An 18,457-nucleotide genomic window follows, 5' to 3' on the forward strand; every position below is an offset into this window, starting at 1 on the left:
TCCTGCGCATTCAAAAGTCGGCCCTTGCCAGCGCTGGCTTTTTGGAGCCACTCCAGCCGAACAGCTGCGCACACAAGTGCAGAGAATGCACCCGGAAAGGTCGTCACAGCTGACAGCTTAGACAACGTAGCCTTGACCCCCGGAGGATGAGCAAGTTCCTGGCACGTCGCTCGGCGTGGTCAACGGGTTGTTTCCGCTGGGCGTACGTTTCCTCGGTAATGACGTCACAGAGCTGATATGCCTTCGTCGTATCGGCTTCACGGCGCGACTTAAGTCGCTATACTTGTCACGGAGCGACACACGCTCGATACGCGGATGCGTGCATTGCTGCTTCGACCGTACCACGCAGCCTCCGACATGCAACGCATCGTTCGGTTATGCGTCCTGTGCGCGACAGTCGTCGTCTTGTCGCCGTGCGAAACTACAAAGCGTTCTTCGAGCACCGGAGAAGAAACTGCGGCTGAACGATATCTGCTGGGCGAGCTGGAGTCAGTCCAGAGCCGAATGTGTGGCGAGATCGCGTCCGCCCTTTGGAACTTCAGCGTGGATTCAAGCGAGCCAAACGCTGAGATTCTGGTGAGCTGGCATCATATCGGTCGTTTCCGGTATCGGCTCGTTAAACAGTGCGGGACTTCCGTCTGCGCGCTGTTGGCAACAGCTTTGTACAACGGGCATATCGGGTGTTTCATCTAAGATGTTCTGCAATTTTTAAAAATACTCTTTTTTTTTTTACCTAGAAGAGCGTTTTTTTTCGGCATATCATTGTCAGCGGTGTAGCGCATCAGAATACTGCTAAGTCGTGCTAACTATAGTAGGCTGGTTAACTAATAATCAGTATTTAGCTTTTAAACTATTACTGTCATTCTTATTTATTGAAAGGCGCAGCCTAGCTTTTAGAATTTCCCAAACGCTTACCCTCGGCGCTGAGGCCCAAAAAATTTTGCCTATATCGCGCCAAAATGCACGCGCTTTCGAGAAGCTTGCAAGTAGGTAGGTAGGTAAACTCTTTTATTGCGCCCAAAAACAGGGGACCAGTCAAAGGACCGGTTGCGCTGACTTAGAGGAGGTCGGCGGGGATCCTTTGGGATGCCGCGGCCTCCACCGCGCGCTGGATAAGCCAGCGTTGGTCTGCTGGCTTGGAAGTACACAGGAGAGACTCCCACGTCTCTGGGGTGTTTGCGTTGTCTCTGTTGTAATGTGGACAAGTCCACACCATGTGTATGAGTGTGGCCGGAGTTGAGCAGTGTTTACACATGGGGGCTATCTGTTCCGGAAAGATCCTGCTGTATAAGAGGGGGTGTGGGAAGCTGCCAGTTTGTAGTTTGCGCCATTGGACGGCCTCGCGCCTTGTTAGATCGCGGTGTGCGGGAGGATATGTGCACCTTTGGAGTCTGTAGTGCTGGAGTATGTCCGTGTAAGTGGTGAGTAGAGATAGTGAAGCGCGTGGGATATTAGTGTCAGCGGAAGCAGGGTGGCTGATCATACTCTCGGCTCGGCAGCTGAGATCTCGAGCGAGAGTGTGTGCCTGGGCGTTTCCGCTGAGCGACTCGTGGGCTGGAGCCCAAAGAAGTAAGCGAGATGTGGAAGAGGGTGCTGTAGAACGTAGAATGTGTAACGCCTGGCAAGAGATACGGCCAGCATCGTAATTGCGAATAGCCTGTTGAGAGTCACTGATGACGACTTTGGTATTAGGGTCGGCTAGCGCGAGCGCAATGGCAACCTCCTCAGCTGCGGTGACTGTTTCTGCATTGCGAATGCTGCAGGCTGTGTACCAGCTGCGGTGAGGGGCGAGAGTTACCGCCACCATCGCTGGCCTCGATGGATGGTAAGAGGCGTCCGTATACGTGACGTCCGGACGTCCGCTGAAGCGTTTCTCGAACTGACGAGCCCGGTCGGCCCGTCTCTCGGCGTGGTGTTCCGGGTGCATCCGTTTGGGAATGGGAGGAATGCGGAGATTTAGGCGATATTCCGAGGTAAGTTCAGCGTAACTTGGGGCCGATCTCGGCGGGGAGATCCCAACTTGCTGCAGTACCGCTCGGCCAGCGTGTGTGAGTGAGAGCCGCTCATACTGGGCGGTGAGGGTTGCTTCGATCAGTTCGCTCACGGTATTGGAGATTCCGAGAGCCATGAGCTTATGGGTAGCTGTGGACATGGGAAGACCTAGGGCCGTCTTGTATGCTTTTCGAAGTGACGCGTCTAGCCGTTCGCTTTCGGCACGAGTGAGACGTAAGTAGGGTCCAGAGTAGGTGATGCGGGAGCAGACGAAAGCTTGAACGAGGCGCAGGAGGTTGGACTCTCGCATGCCATGATGCTTGTTGGAGATTCGCTTAAGGAGGCGTCCGATCTAAAGCAACCGTCCTCCAGTGCACATAACTCGTCGAAATAGCCAAAATTTATTGGGCCACAGCCTCGAGGCTAACTTCGTTTTCGAAATTCTAAAAACTGATATGGATATTGCTTATAGTGGGCTGCACGTTTCTCAGTAAATGAGAAAACTAACAGTAATAGTTAAAAAGTTAACTGTTCAATATTAGTTATAAGTTATAACCAGCCTTCTATATATATTCTGATGCACTACTGCGCTATTTTTAAAAATTGCGGAACATCGTAGGTGAAATACACAGTATGCTACTCGATTCCTCATCTTTTCTTTTAATATGGTCACTGAAGATGGGTTCGGTATTGTGCATAAGCCGGGTATAGAAGTTCGCACCTAATTCCATTTTTTTCTTCTTTTCCTTGGGAGGGGGGCATAGGAGCCTATGAAATTTGTCGGCACATTATAAATATTGTTATGATGGTTGTATAGCATATGAGCAGCTCTGCTCCTGCCTTTCTTCTTGAAAACCTTTTGAATCGGCATTCATACACTGTTTCGGTTTGATTACACTTTCAGCACCGATGTTCCGTCTTCAGAAGTGCAAGATGCCGGGCTAGTTGGTAATCCATGATGAAAAAACAGCGCAAGGAACGAGACGAAAACACGAAGGAAGAAGACACAGCGCCCGTGTCTGTGTCTTCTTCCTTCGTGTTTTCGTCTCGTTCCTTGCGCTGTTTTTTCATCATGTTCTGTCTTCACTCATACTGTGGGTCCATGCAGGCTGTTCCGATACTGTCACGAAACGGGAAATGTGCTTCCTATTTGCGCATCATGTTTATAGGTGCTTATCCATAGATGTAATCAAAAATAAAACAAAGTGAAAACGAAGGGCTCTTTATGTTTTCAATTCATTTTCAAGGATGACACACTACAGCGTCACTCGAACAACCATTTGGAGCTCCGGAAAAGCGTGGCCCGTTTTAACTGGACTTCTTACACGAATGCAACGCTGCGACGCGCGTTTGAAAAATTGTCCTTTCTGGGCAAGTATGCACTAGATGAAAAAAGTATCGCAAAAGTAAGTATTTATTTTTCTAAACTACTCCACTGTTAGGGCAGATATTTTGACACAGAGGGAGCCAGTGCTGGCTTTATGATATCTTGCTACATACTAGCTGTGAAGGATACGAAGTTGTAGAGGTTGCTTCAAAAAAAAAAAAAAAAGAATGAGGCGGTTGCGGTCGGTATGCACGTCTAAAGTTATTAGTCGTTTCTCCTTTCCAAATGGTAGCTACCAGGTTTTAGTATGCTGAAAGTATAGTTTAGTCCGCATGACAGGTTACTAGAAGTAGATGGAAAATTATTTAATCTACATTGTCAGCGAATTAACAGGATGTTAGAAATAACTGCTTGCTGAAGAGATTTCTACCAAAAAGACACACTGTATACCTTTTATGCTCTTGTAGCTGACCGATGTTTTCACGAGCAAAGGTCGCAGTATTTGATCACTAATATGAGTCATTTGAGCAGAAAAGAGTAGTGAAACGAGCGGCTTATTATTATATACATATGAAAGACGCCAAGTAGTCATTAAAACAGAGGAAAGCGTAAGACATTGCTATTATTTTTTAACGGTGGCGTTGATAAAATGTGGAAATCAGTAGCGTAATCATATTAGATAGAAGAAAATTTTACAGAAAGTATAAGAATATGCAACCACATGCCGCCGGTATGATCCGAACCCACGATCTCCACACCTTGTACTTTCTAATGTAATTGTGTGTAGCCTAACCTTGAGAGCGCAGAACGAGAGGATGGAAGATGACAAAGACAACTTTAAAGTAGCGATTAGAGCACGGAAGAGGCTTTTTTTTTTTTTCTGCGGAGGGCAGGGAGCGAAGTTCGGAAAGCTCGATGCGTTTTGTGGACGACGTTTGGCTGAGTTTTTCGAAAATGGGACCTAAAGACATTTCGTGCTTGAAACCAGAGAGAGTCCTATAGATTTTTCATTTGGGTCGTGGAGGGGAAAACACCGGATGCGCAAGGGCAACTTGTCGCCCATCTCATATCAGAGATGACTGTAGTAGACGAGAGGACAGGACCTTTCCTCGTGCCTTTTAAAGCTTTAGCGAAGACAAACGGAGAAGCGAGAATGCATTCTCAAGAAACCTTCGAAACTGCAGCGCGCTTACGAAGTGGAAGTCAAGTTCTGCCGCTGAATTCATACTAAGAGCGCATCCCATACGCTGGCTACTTTTCCGAAGGCAGATGCTCTATGTCCCGTGCCTTGCTCATTTACTTCGCTTTGACGCATTCATTAGTGAGCAGCGCAGAATACGTTAAACCAACGCGAAATAATTTACGGATGCAGCGAAATCCACTTCTGAAAGCAGGGTTTCGCTTTTGGTTTTTCAAGCAGCAATCTTCTACGGCGGCGAGTACTGGCGAGTGAGTGCAAATGACAGTGCCTATTTTTATTCTTTTTCTGCTGAAGTACCTGTATTTAGAGACGAAGCTTTCAAACACTCTCTGGAACCTCACAGTGTGCCAGTACAGAGGTGGTCGCGAGGGTTCTGAAGCTGACTGTCACGTGAAATATCCAGGTATACGCGAATGCAACCTATCTTTCAGAGCGCTTGACATCAGTGCTGTGTTCACTAAACCCAGTACACGTTTCCGCAAGATTTGGTGTGGATCTTCAGTCTCTCGGAGAATAACGGCGAGCGCCTGCACTATTTTAAACAGTGGATGAGCCAGACAGGACGTTCTCGTGAGGATTTCCTGGAATTAATGAAGATCGTCCGCTTGGAGAGTCGGTTGAACGGTAGTGACACATTTCTGTGGAAGAAGCAAGCTCTAAAACTTCTTCTATTATTTCCCTTTTCAATATACCTTCTTTCTAACACAAGTTCCAAAATCTTATTTTTATGTTGGCTTTTTCAGGGTTTACCAATTCAGCAGATTACATAATGTTCCTTTACGAGTGGCCCACGTTCCGAGAAGATACGGAAAATGTTTGGAATGCCTTGCTCCCACTCTACCGGCAAATGCATGGCCTGGTACGGACGCGACTTATCAGAATGTATGGCTCCAGACGAGTGTCATTGACAGGGCCTGTAGACGTTCACCTCTTAGGTACGTAGGTCTTCTTGTTCATTTGCTCGCTGTACTACAATTGTGTCTCGGTTTTCATGAATCACTACTTTTAAAAATATTTGCCGTGGCCGCTATAAGTGCAACGGGTCCTGTTTGTGACCTTACGAAGTTGACACTTGATCATCGGTTGACCTTTAGTTCAGGCACATGTTTTTAAAATGAGTGGTGCATTTTGGGAGAGTAAAACTAGAGCAGTATGTTTTCCGCTGCCTGGCGAACTCTCACGTATTTTTATTTATTATAATTGAATGATTAATTAGTCGACAATAGCTTAATAATTATAATCGTTACGGAAATAAAAAAAACATATAAGGTTCTAGACCATCACAACATGCAGGACCTCGAAAGACAGCCTTAGTAAAAAGGCGAAAAGGAAAAAAAAACTTGGTAGGGGAATAAGTACAATATGCTAGAATATAAACACGCACTGCAGCTTGAACACCTGATTTGAAAACTCGTACTCTGGCACGGAACTTGTCAAATTTCTCGTGCTAGATGCAATGCTAAAAAAAAAGTAAAGTGCTAACTTTCCAGAGAGCACGCTCTTTGATGTTTGTATTCAGATACTACAACTTTCTAGTTGAAACATTTCAAGTATCTTCAATGGCTGAAAAGGTAGTCGTTACCGATAAGTAGTTTTCGTATACATCACCTCTCCCCCTATCCTTTCTTCCTGTCCCCTCACCTCTTTCATTTAATTTCTCCATTCTGCTTGCTATCCTTTACTTCCGTTGCCCCTGCTCAGGTGCTTCAGTATCGATGGCAGATGCCGGGGCTAACATAAATCTTTTCCTTCCTTGTTTATTATTATTTTTTAATAAAATCACTTACTACTTACTGATAAACTATCCAATTGGTTACATAAGGAACACAATTACTCCCTGCGTGCTCAGGCATCAGCAATACTGCTTTGAGTTTTATTCCCGCTATATCAACTTATGAAACCTTCTCGAATATTACGTAAAGCGCGTGCCATATAACTTTTGTAAACGATAGCCATGGCAATTTTTGTGCGGACATAAAATTAACTTGGCTTTTCGTGGCTATGTTGCTGCCTGTTCGGCATCAAGGCACACATTTACTGCTGAGAAACTGGGATTTAAAGAGATAACACACTTTTCCGTTCCTCGATTCATGACGTCAATAACGAAAATGACTCCGTCATCACCGTTTGGAAGTCGATGGCGGCTTGGCCAACCTACAGAAATATGCATTGAACAAAGAAGTATTGGCGCCATAGTGGTCTACTTGTGAAAACTGTCAGTGGTGGCGAAAGCTGTTTTTCATTTTTTTTACCTTTTCTAGTTTAATTTCAGTGAAAATATATTATTTGTCATTAGGACGCTATAATCAGTCAATACAGGCCAACTTCAGTTCGTCAGTAAAGCTGTCAGTCATCTGTCCCCCGGTGTCGCTTTAAAATTTGTATATTCCGGCTCAACACATGACACGAGCTCTTCCACTAGGCGCGCAAGGCTACTTGACAAGCAACGAAGTGGGGCTTCCGGCGGCAGCAGCTTGGAACGAGAAGTTACCTATAAGCTCGAAGGTATGAGAAACCCTCTCTCAAAAAGACTGCACGCTGACGTTGTGCATGCATCTAGATGCTAATCGTTTTCATTTAGTGTTATCGCCTTTGTAATTAATATAGCTCTCACCAGCCATCCGTCAACAGGAAAAAAAAAAAGGATTGGCTCACTCGTTCTTTGCTCTTGCATTAGGTGCCAAACCTCACTGCGGTCAGAATGTTCAAACTGGCGGAGTCCTTCTATGTCTCCCTCGGTTTGCCAAGGCTGCCACCAGAATTTTGGGAGAAATCCCGGGTTGAGTTGTCTCCTAGCGAAGCTGGTTTTCTCTTCGAAGCATCAGCGTGGGACTTCTGCAACGGACAGGATTACAGGTTGGAAGCTGTGCACCTCCGCGGAACGATAGCAGCTTGCATGGAAGTTTTTGCATCACACATCTATAGATATGCACGAAATCGTCACAAGTACACCTGTTTTCTAAACTAGGCGAAATTAGAAATAAGAGAGCAAGTACATACGCAAAAAAACAAAAAAAAATCCTTAACGGCAAATCAGACTGTCGAGCACAAAGTCAGATAATTTAATTTTCCTCAGTACTTGCATGGTAACCTGTTGAGCTCAAACATGGGAGTTTTGTTCTCGGCCGGCACGCAGCCTTCCCGTGTCAAGTCGGTGAGGGGGATGGAGCGAAGCACCATCCCCCTCTTTTATACGTGCCTGGATTTTAGTAGAAGCGAGAGTACCCCCCCCCCCCCCCCCCCCCCCCCCATGAGAAAGAACTGTAATTATCCGCTTCAGGTGATGCGTTAATACATTTAGAACTGCACTATAGGTGCAGTATATAGCTAGTTAAGGTGATCATAGAAACCGAAGTTCCTCGATACGCTCGATCACACGTATTGTGTCACTTGGGCACGGATGCCAGAATTATCTGGCTGCTCGTTTGAAATACATGAAATACCCGAATTTCAATCCGACTGTCCTGACCAGCGAGGCTAACTTACTTCACATGCGACGACGGCTTCTGCTCCCAGAGCCGTTACAGCATGCTCAATACATGGACTTCGTTTAGACTTAAAAACGCGTGCTGCAAGGATACTTGTGCATTACTAATGCGGTCTTTTTGCCTTCAAAAATAAAGGATCAAGATGCGTAGCGAAGCGACCGTAAGCGGTCTTCGAACTGCATATCACGAGCTGGCCCACGTGTATTATTTCATGCAGTACAAATACCTACCTCATGTCTTCCGAACAGGAGCGAACCCAGGTAAGTAAATTTACGCTTTTCCAGGCAATTTCGCAGAAATTTTCCATTAGCCACTTGATTAAATGAGCACAGTCTGGGAAATCCGTGTGATTCTAATGTGCCTGTACTACGCTTCCCGTTTGCTGCCTCAGGCAAGCCGTTTGAGCGCATATTGCCACTCACTCACTCACTCACTCACTCACTCTCTCTCTCTCTCACACACACACACACACACACACACACACACACACACACACACACACACACACACACACACACACACACACACACACACACACACACACACACACACACACACACACACACACACACACACACACACACACACACACACACACACACACACACACACACACACACACACACACACACACACACACACACACACACACACACACACACACACACACACACACACACACACACACACACACACACACACACACACACACACACACACACACACACACACACACACACACACACACACACACACACACACACACACACACACACACACACACACACACACACACACACACACACACACACACACACACACACACACACACACACACACACACACACACACACACACACACACACACACACACACACACACACACACACACACACACACACACACACACACACACACACACACACACACACACACACACACACACACACACACACACACACACACACACACACACACACACACACACACACACACACACACACACACACACACACACACACACACACACACACACACACACACACACACACACACACACACACACACACACACACACACACACACACACACACACACACACACACACACACACACACACACACACACACACACACACACACACACACACACACACACACACACACACACACACACACACACACACACACACACACACACACACACACACACACACACACACACACACACACACACACACACACACACACACACACACACACACACACACACACACACACACACACACACACACACACACACACACACACACACACACACACACACACACACACACACACACACACACACACACACACACACACACACACACACACACACACACACACACACTGACTCACTCACTCACTCACTCTGCAGATAGAGAGATGCTTGTTGAGGTCTGAATCTCTGGTGAGAAGAGCAGCAGCTCAGTTCGAAGGATACGTTCGAAAACCACGCGGAATCGACGGAATCGAGTGGTTGTCACGTAGATCACCTTGTTTCTGCAAGCTGCCGCAAGGAATCAGCTCAAGTGCTCTTAAACGCAATAACACAACACGGGAGAACGGCAAAGACAAGGTGCCGTTCTTGCCCCATCTCGTGTTTCGTCCAAGGAAACGTGTCCTTGCAAATATTTCTGTTGTGAATGTTTTTCAGTAGAAACCTCCCCAGCTTAGAAATAACTGTGCGGAGAGGGAATAAAAAAAGGGAGGGGATATTCTACCTTTTCGCGAATAACAACAAAACACGAAAGACGATTTCTTTTATATGTGCTGTCTAATTCGACGCTGTAAACTGGAGAATAACAGCCTAACTGGACACTCATTTTCTGCCACTTAGGTTTCCACGAAGCTGTTGCAGATGCCTTGTCTTGGTTAGGCATTCGTTCTCAAAGTCTTCAGGAACGGCTTGGCGTAGAATTGCAAGGTGCCGGTAAGCAAGAAAGCAGACTCAGAGTTTGGTCGAGTGGCATGAGGAGCACAAAACTGAATTTTCTTGCCTGCAGTGCAAAGTTGTATCATTGACTTCTTCCTCAATATTATTACAATTAAGCGTAAAACCGCAGGTTACGTAGCAGAAAATGATGGAAAGGAACTCAAAATGAAATGCAACGCTTGTGACAAAAACACTTAGTTCTTCCTCTTAAGTTGTTGGAAGTCTTTAAGGCGACAATAAAACAACGGCTACATTAAAATTGCACTTCTTGCGCAACTTTACTGTTCCTGCGTTATTCTAAGTCTCTTTACATTGTTTCGGCCGAGGGCTGGACTCGTCGAACGAAACAGATGCAGGCATGCGGAACTTACTTGAGTTCGCCTTTGACCACGTCGGACCAACTTTCCACTCCATCGCAACAAGTAAGTGGCTGTGGAAAGTGCTGGACGAACCAGAGAGCGACGAGAACGTTGATTCACTCTACTGGAAAATGAGGCAAGTTGTACTGCGCCCTCACAAGGGGATGACGTCATCACTGCAGCTCAGATCCAGAGACATATACGATTCCTTTTTCAGGCTCAAGTACGAAGGGATACGCACACCACTAGACAGTGGCAAGAGGCGCTTCCACCCACCAGCAGATTATGATTTTCTTGCGCATGTGAACCGAATCAGGTAAGTGAGATTCACTATTATGCGAGTATAGAAATATACAGGTTGTCCCAGCTAAAATGAACCATGATAAAAAAAAAGCCAAAGCGTTCTTCCGAACTGAAATCAAGTGAATGTTGTTAGGAGTTATGTAAAACACCGGTCAGTATTTTTCCGTTGCGCTCCTGTAATTATTCGGCATTAATTAACTTTTTAAATGTGGCTTTAAACGCCCAGGCGTGAGTAGGAAAGTTGTCGAGCGCTATGAAAATGGTCCGACTGGTACTTCCGACGAGGTAGCCTTAGCGTAGCCCTTTAATTCGGCAAAAATGAAAGTCCCTCGAAATTTCAGAATAGCACGTGACAGTTTGCTCCTTGCGCCCGACTGTGCCGCGATTACAGCGAGCCGAAAAAGCGCGCCGTCAGCAGCAGCTGGTGCTTATCTCTTAACCATCAGCAACGCGAAGCTCTGTCGTGGGCCGCGCAGAAGACGCTAATATGGCAGCGCTTTACCAAGAAGGTTAAATAGAGCATGTATATATGGGACTATGCAGTTTAATATAACCTCCTTGGACTTCAAGTTGCGGATGAAAGCGCTGTAGCCGCAGCATATTTAAGCGTACAGTCACACTGTGGTGTTATCTAAAAAAACAAAAAAAAAAAACACGCGGGCTTTCATTTCGTTGCATAAAAAAGGCTACCGCGTCGGAAGCACCTGGGTTGGACCATTATTAGGGCGCTCCTCAACTTTCCTAATCACATCTAAGCGTTTATATTTAAGAAATTTAATTAATTATTGTCGACTAATTATTGAAGTAGGTTGAACGAAAAAATACTAGCCGGTACTTTACCTAACTCCTAACAACACTCACCTGATATAAATTCGGAAGAGCGCTTTTTAAAAATCTTGATCCATTTTACCTGGGATAATCACCAGAAATAGCTGCAAAGAAAGAGAAACCTTCGTCAAAGTTGTACATTTTCTCGAATCTGTCCTCGGCTTCTGACTGGTCAGAGCGGCCCGTGCGCTAGCCAGTCATGATCACCGACAAGACGACAGCCAAGCCTGCCCACGAATCGCGAACGCATAACGTCATCACCATCATCATAATAATAAGCATCAACATCATCGACAGCCTACCGCGTCTACTGCAGGACAAAAGCCTCTCTCGTATCCCTCCTTATCTTATTCCCGTAAACTTCTTAGCCTCTTTCGCCCACCTTACTCTGCCGCACCCTGATGCGCTTGGTTTCCCTTGGAATCCACTCTGATAAAGAAGCATCAGTTATCATCTATTGCTAATCTATAAGAATCTAAGAGCATGCAAAAAGAATTGCGAGGGCGGCTGCTAATTAACGCCATTTTGACATGAAATGACTCATGATGACCACGATTGCGTGTCTCAAGGGACTGCATAATACTGAACCTGTGGCCCTCCTACGGACGCAGGTCTATGTTCAGCTTCATCGCGCAAATGCAGATCATCAAGTACCTGTGTGCAGCAGCCAACCACACTGCTCGCCTGCACGAATGCGACATATATGGTTCAAAAGAGGCGGGAAGGCGTCTCATGTAAGTTCACTGGAGTTTACCGAGTATATTTTTTTACTTATGTACAGAATACCTGCACTGTCCGTGTAGGCACGCCACTGTCCGTGTAGGATCCGTGTGTGGAAATTTTCTGCAAAGGACAAGAAATCACATAAAATAGCAAATCACATACGCATCTCTGTAACAAATAAAACACGGCACACATCGATCTTAAGAGAAATAAGAGTTCTGCCTAGTTTGGAGTAGCAGGATGACAAAATAAGGCTCCGCGTGAAAATGGGCAATAGTATACGATGGACTGTCGGCAATGAAGTAAACTTTGACAAATAAAGCGATTAGTAGAGGCGAATTTTGGTGGTGAATTCTGGGATACCGCGAAGATGCTGAGTATCAACTGTTCATCACATCGCCCCAAAACGACTTGCGTGAATAACTCTAAACCAAATAAATACTCATCGCCGCTGTAAACCTTCCAGGAGTCGTTTACAAATAAATAGCGCCATAGTTCCATTGAGCAGCTGACGAGTTTTAACTTCAAGTTTTCGATTTATGCGTGTGTTTGATGCAGCTATACCATTTTGCGAATCTTTCATCAGTATGACGCAATGCTTCGAGCTCACAGCCCGCAAAGGGCTTTTGGCTTGATAAGAAAATCCACGGGTCTCATTTCCACCTCTGAACCTAGACGGGGCACCGCAAGCTTTTACTTTTCTTCTATCCGATACTTTTCTTCTATTCGAAAATTGAAAAGCTCATCTGAACACAATGACCGATTCCTACAGCCGACGACAAAGGCCATGTGTATTCCCACATTTAAAGGTTTTCAAGCAAGGCTGCCAAGCGAGAGACAGATGGTGGAGATGCAGAGTCGGGGAGGCTAGCCAGGAGAAGGATACCGGTTTGCTACCCTGCACTGGTGTAATTAGATGCAGAATATAAGGGGAATTAAGAAAGGTGAGCTCAAAATGAAAAGTGTCAAGGAGGCAAGGACCTTGGGTACGGAATTGTTGTACCGTATCACAATGCTGTCAGTAATAGTGGAAGCGCTGGAATCAGTATAGGCAGCTTGAAGAGTTGTGCTTAGATTGACAAGGTGCGATTTGTATATTTTTTTCAACACGACAATTTTAAAGAATAGTTCTACGTATTTTCCACCCACGCTTCGGACACGAAAAAAAAGAAAGGAAAGCTACGTATTTGTTTACGTGAATAAAACATTCTGAAGATAGTTTTTGATTGGCCTCACTTAAAGTAAAGGCGTCCGCACCGACTGCCTAATCATCTGGGAACGCTCCATCATATCGGCTGCGCCAGAGCGCACAATTTACAAACACCTATCGATTGGGACAGCCCATCATGCCGCACTGTCGTACTTGTAATTGATTTGGAACGCTGCAGTACACTTTGCTTGAATGCCTGGGCCACACATAGACCAGGCATTTAAATAGACGCACTTATACCAATGCTAGTGACAATGAAGTGTATGTCGGGCCACTTGCCTCGCCCTTCGAAACAGCCGCATGCACTGTTGAACTTCTGGCTTGCTTTTTTTGCAAGACACTGGCCTCCTTGATAAACTTTGTAATCTTTCTGTGTGGTCACTTGAGAGGTATGCACCTTAGTTATATGGCCACAATTAATAGTTCTAAACATTTTGTCCTCTTCGCCTGCCCCCCTTCTTCCCTCAAGCCCCTTGCCATAAGCAGAATAGCATGGCGATTTTGTGTGTACTTTGCATTTCTCTTGCCCCATCCTGTCACAGCCTCATGTGAGACTGCAATTCGTGAAATTAAATAAAGTTAGTAATTACCAGCCTGACAGAATACACAGCTTTTTCATTAAACAGCTTGGCCTCTCCACTGATCGCTTTCACACGAAAAAAAAAACCCTTGCAGTCTGATATGCTCACCAGCTTCTCTGTTAGCGTAATTTAAGCCGTAATAATGCCGACAAAAAAAAAAGATACTGAAGCGTTTTATGTAATGCGCATACTCAACGTTATTTCTTGAGCTATCACATGACGACGAAATTAAATTGGGCGCTAAAGCGCACTATTTTTTATCGATTTAAATGTTCTCATAACAGGTACAGCGGAGCACTTTTAGCTTTGTTTAATCATTGATTTGCTTTAATTCCTGTCCCAATATGACTTCAAATTGGAGACACCAACATATAGATCACGTCCGTTAGTTACAAAACATGGCTCATCATTTTACATTCGTCTGCAATATGCAACGAAGTATTTCTGGTGAGAACCTTATCCAACACAAACATAATATGCAAAAATAAAGCGCCAATTGCTGGCAGCTTAGCGGCAGACTTATTTTTTTAACCTTTCAGATCAATCCTTAAGCTCGGATCTTCAGTACCTTTCCCAGACGTCGTGGAAATGATCAATGAAGATCGAAGCAAAATCCTCGATCCGTCGGCTGTATTGGACTACTTTTCACCCGTCTTGGAGTGGCTCAAGAATAATGAACCCGAGGGCTACGTCGGATGGAGTAGCTCTTCGTAGTCGTAGTCTCGATATTTTTAGGTGTGCAGGGTTCGTTACCATACCCTGCATTAATTTCAAACACTGTATGCTTTATCAGAAGATATGCCTTGCATGACCTCAGCTGTGTACAGACATCTGGAATATCATTTAACAGTTGAACTAAAATAGAAGAACAAGTGAATAAATGAAACAAATAAACTCTGTAAAGTTATCAATGATGGGGGGTTGCGAATTTCGCATGTACACTCGCGCTCAGTATGACCTGCAACGCAAGCTGACGACCACAGTGCGGATTGCATTCTATAACACTTAAAAGCTGCGTGATACGCACCGCAGAAAGCTCCACCCTTTCTATTGGGAATAGAATGCACAAATTTTAAACAGAATCAAACTCTATTGCGAATAGAAAGGATAAATTTTAAACCGAGTCAAACCCCCATTGCTTCGTGAAGGAAGCTTCGTCGACATCTTACTTGTTGCAACTCATGCTGAACGCGACTGTATGTCTAAATATCACGCCTTGCGTTTCTATGAAACGTTGCACAAGTTCCTTGTGTCACCTCTTGCAACACAACCACCGTACAGGGTCGCTTTCGCATGTGGAACTGCTCTGACAGAAGGAAAAACAAAACAAAACAGTGAGCATGCCTATTTAACCTGTGCTGTGTTCTTATCTTGAACCTCAAGAAATGTAATCAACACATTAAAATGACAACGAAGAGTGTGGGGCACAGCTTGTTATTAACAGAATTTCACAGCGTAGGACTACACAACTTTCCCAGCCGGGTGCCCGTAGCGCAATGTGTCTGCTATAGGCAGGTGGAACATGTCGTGGGCCATTTTGGTATAACTGCTCTTCTGTTCTGCGTTCGGTTATATGTACGCAAAGAAGTTCTAAGCACTAAACAATAAGAGACTAGAATGTACGGCTTCATTGTTTGCGTTGAGCTTGGACAGCTAGAATGCCTATACTTTTTCGTGAGAATTATTCGCCTTTAGTCCCTTGCGGGGCTTTTAGGAGTAAATAAGCAAATATTGCTATAGCTTATCTTTTCTGGGAAGCGGCCCCCCAAAAACAATATGAGTTGCTCAGGTGTGGGCGACCAAACGATCTGCGTAAGCGGCGTGCATAAGTACACTTTCATTACGAAATTCCTACCTGTGAGAACTCTCGAAGAGGTTCTGTCTTCTTTCTTGTGCTATTTGTGAATGCATGTAGCGCAACAGAGGCGACAAAAGGCAGCAGTGAGACGGGACATTCGTTTCTGCGGGTAATCAGGAGAGGCTACGAAAAAAGGATCGGAATGTGCACATTAGCCCTTCAGTGAAACTTTAGCGAGCATGGTTTTTAAAACAGACATATCTGATGCGTTTTGTTGGTTTGCATTGTAATTTACCTCAATGTCTGTGGTATTTTTGTGTATATAAAAAAACTAAAAAGCGCATTTCCCGTTCATCTGCTGTCTTTTGTTGTCTTTGTCGCGCTACATGCATTCACAAATAGTAGAATGAACCAATCCACCCAGCAGAAAATTTTACTTAACTGCCTTCTTTTTTTTTGTTGCCTTCTGCTACGTTCGCATGTGCGGCTCATATCAAAACATTAGTCGCGTGCATGCGAGAGCTTTCTTTTTTTTTTTTTGTCTCAGTGCCTGAGCCATTGTGCTGCTGTCTGGGCAGCTGCTAATTCGCTCCAGCATGAAACGCTGAGGTGAAGTCGATACCAAGTCGATACCTGGCGGTGGCATTTCGATGGAAGCGAGGCGCCAAAATGCTCGTGCTTTGAAATTTCGGCGCCCACCAAAGCGGAGCCCCGCGTTCTACAAGGCGCGTCCCGCACTGTAGTCGACGTTTTAGAGCGGCGAGGATCTTAGCTAGGTTTCCTACGCCGTGACGGTCCACTTGATTTGACAGCGCAAACTACTCGAAGAGGATACCAGTTTGACGGGTTCTGGCGTTTCGTTTGGCGCTCACCGCGTCCAAGCACAGGCCTAAAGTGAGAGTGCTGCTCGCAAGGTGTACTCATTAGAGAAACGCAGCCGACGTGACGAAACCGCGTCAAGGGCCATGCTAACGGGCAGTGCGACTGAGGCTTCCTTCTCCTCGAGACAGCTGCACGGCGTTCGCTTTCTTTCAGGCCTCCGTGTCGTGCCCAACAGCTGGCACGCGCGCGGGAGTGTTTGCATATGTGTCTCTCCACATCTTTTCGCCCGTTCCTTGTGGAATATGGCAGGCCGACGTTCTACCTTTCCTCGCTCCTCAAAATCTGTTGCTCTGTTTCTCTGAAGAGCCGACAGTTGGAAGCTTGATATATCGGGGGTGTGGACTCTTGCTCACTTGTGAGCCGCGCATTCTGAGGGACGAGAGTGCCATCACTTGGAACATGGAAACAGACTGTGAGAGGTTAATTTCGTTGTGCGCGCTTTCGCCATGACTTTCCGGATGCGTGGCTAGCCATCGCGGTGACGTTGCTTCAAGTTCCTCGCGAGTCCAGGATAGTGGTTCCAGGACAGGGAGTTACAGGGAAAATGACTTTCGTGGCTGCCATCGAAGCGTAAGTGACGCCATGGACCTTAGTTGCTCACTGTCTTTCGATTCGGCGCGAGGCCAAGCCGCGTCGCACCTTGCCTCTGTTTAGAACGCGGCACTGCGAATGCATTGTTTGAATGGCGGACTATTGGGAGATTTGGGACATGTTCTCGACTGAAGGTGCGCTAAGACATTTGTAGTTGTTGTCGTCTTGGCGCTCTTTCTGCTTTCTTTGGGCGCAAAAAAAGAAGTGCGGGGGAGGGGGTTGAACGGAGATGCTCTTCTATGAAGGGAAGAAAAGATGCAACTGCAGTGTTACAACTGCACTTTTTTTATTTACATGAACAGTAAAGGAGAGGTTGGTGCTGCATAGCGGCTCCGGCAACTCCTTTTCACCAATTCATAGCAACCACTTGGTCCGACGATGTACAGTGGTTGCTATGAATTGGTGAAAAGGAGTAGCCTGCGCTGTTACTTTGTATATAAATTATGCGGCTAGTTTTGTAAGCTCTGTGAAGTTTTTTTCTTTCTTTGCTCGCATTTCCTTCCAGGAATCAGAGGTACAGAAAGTAAGTGTCTCACAAAGAATACGATACTCCATAATTCCACAGGGCTCCGATGCAAGTTGCCAGAGGAGTTGATACATTTCGCTTGACTTAAAAAGTCAGATATGAAATGACGCAGGACTACAGACATAAGACGCGCTGAATGGACCTTTTGGTGCTACATCAGGCCTAGAAGCCTAGACCCAGCTTATCTCATCGGCCTTGGTTTGTAGCGGAACAGATCGGTTCGGAACAGACCTATAATACATTGGTCTGTCAGTAGCGTATCTTCGATCTTCGTACATGTTTGTGCAGGTGTACGAAATACTAACATTTCGCTGAGTTTGACCGTGGTGTGCGTGCTCGACGTTACAACTCAGGGAGACCCGATCGGCTTGTGCAATTTATTACAATGTTTAAACCATCTTATGTGCACACTGAAAACACATTCGCAACTTGAAGCAGGCGCTCCTCGTGTCCACGCGGCTGCTGGAAAAAAACAAAGCATTCAGTAAAACATCAGAGATATAGAAATGCGAGAAACAATTGCATTTTATGCTCGCTGAAAACTGTTATAGCACGCAGGAAAAAAAAAAGAAGCAGTTACATGAGCTGTTCTGAGAGCGCTCGGAGCAGGTGGTTGAGATGAAAGAGGCGGTCACGTATGAGGTCGAGTCGAGGCTGTGCTGAAGTAGCTG

At 45.7% G+C, this 18,457-nt stretch overlaps 1 protein-coding gene across 1 annotated transcript; it reads left to right on the forward strand.

Moving 5' to 3' along the window:
* Nucleotides 1-293: 293 nt before the first annotated feature.
* On the forward strand, nt 294-14,805 carry LOC144093711 (angiotensin-converting enzyme-like). Its single transcript, XM_077627317.1, has 12 exons — nt 294-576; nt 3,240-3,398; nt 4,815-4,923; nt 5,004-5,144; nt 5,264-5,455; nt 6,943-7,025; nt 7,198-7,376; nt 8,144-8,268; nt 9,890-9,982; nt 10,336-10,660; nt 12,087-12,209; nt 14,529-14,805. The coding sequence occupies exons 1-12, from the start codon at nt 316-318 to the stop codon at nt 14,701-14,703; spliced, it is 1,965 nt and encodes a 654-aa protein (XP_077483443.1). The 5' UTR covers nt 294-315; the 3' UTR covers nt 14,704-14,805.
* The last annotated feature ends 3,652 nt before the right edge of the window (nt 14,806-18,457 follow it).

The sequence above is a fragment of the Amblyomma americanum genome, chromosome 6, assembly GCF_052857255.1.
Source record: "Amblyomma americanum isolate KBUSLIRL-KWMA chromosome 6, ASM5285725v1, whole genome shotgun sequence".
Lineage (NCBI taxonomy): Eukaryota > Metazoa > Arthropoda > Arachnida > Ixodida > Ixodidae > Amblyomma > Amblyomma americanum.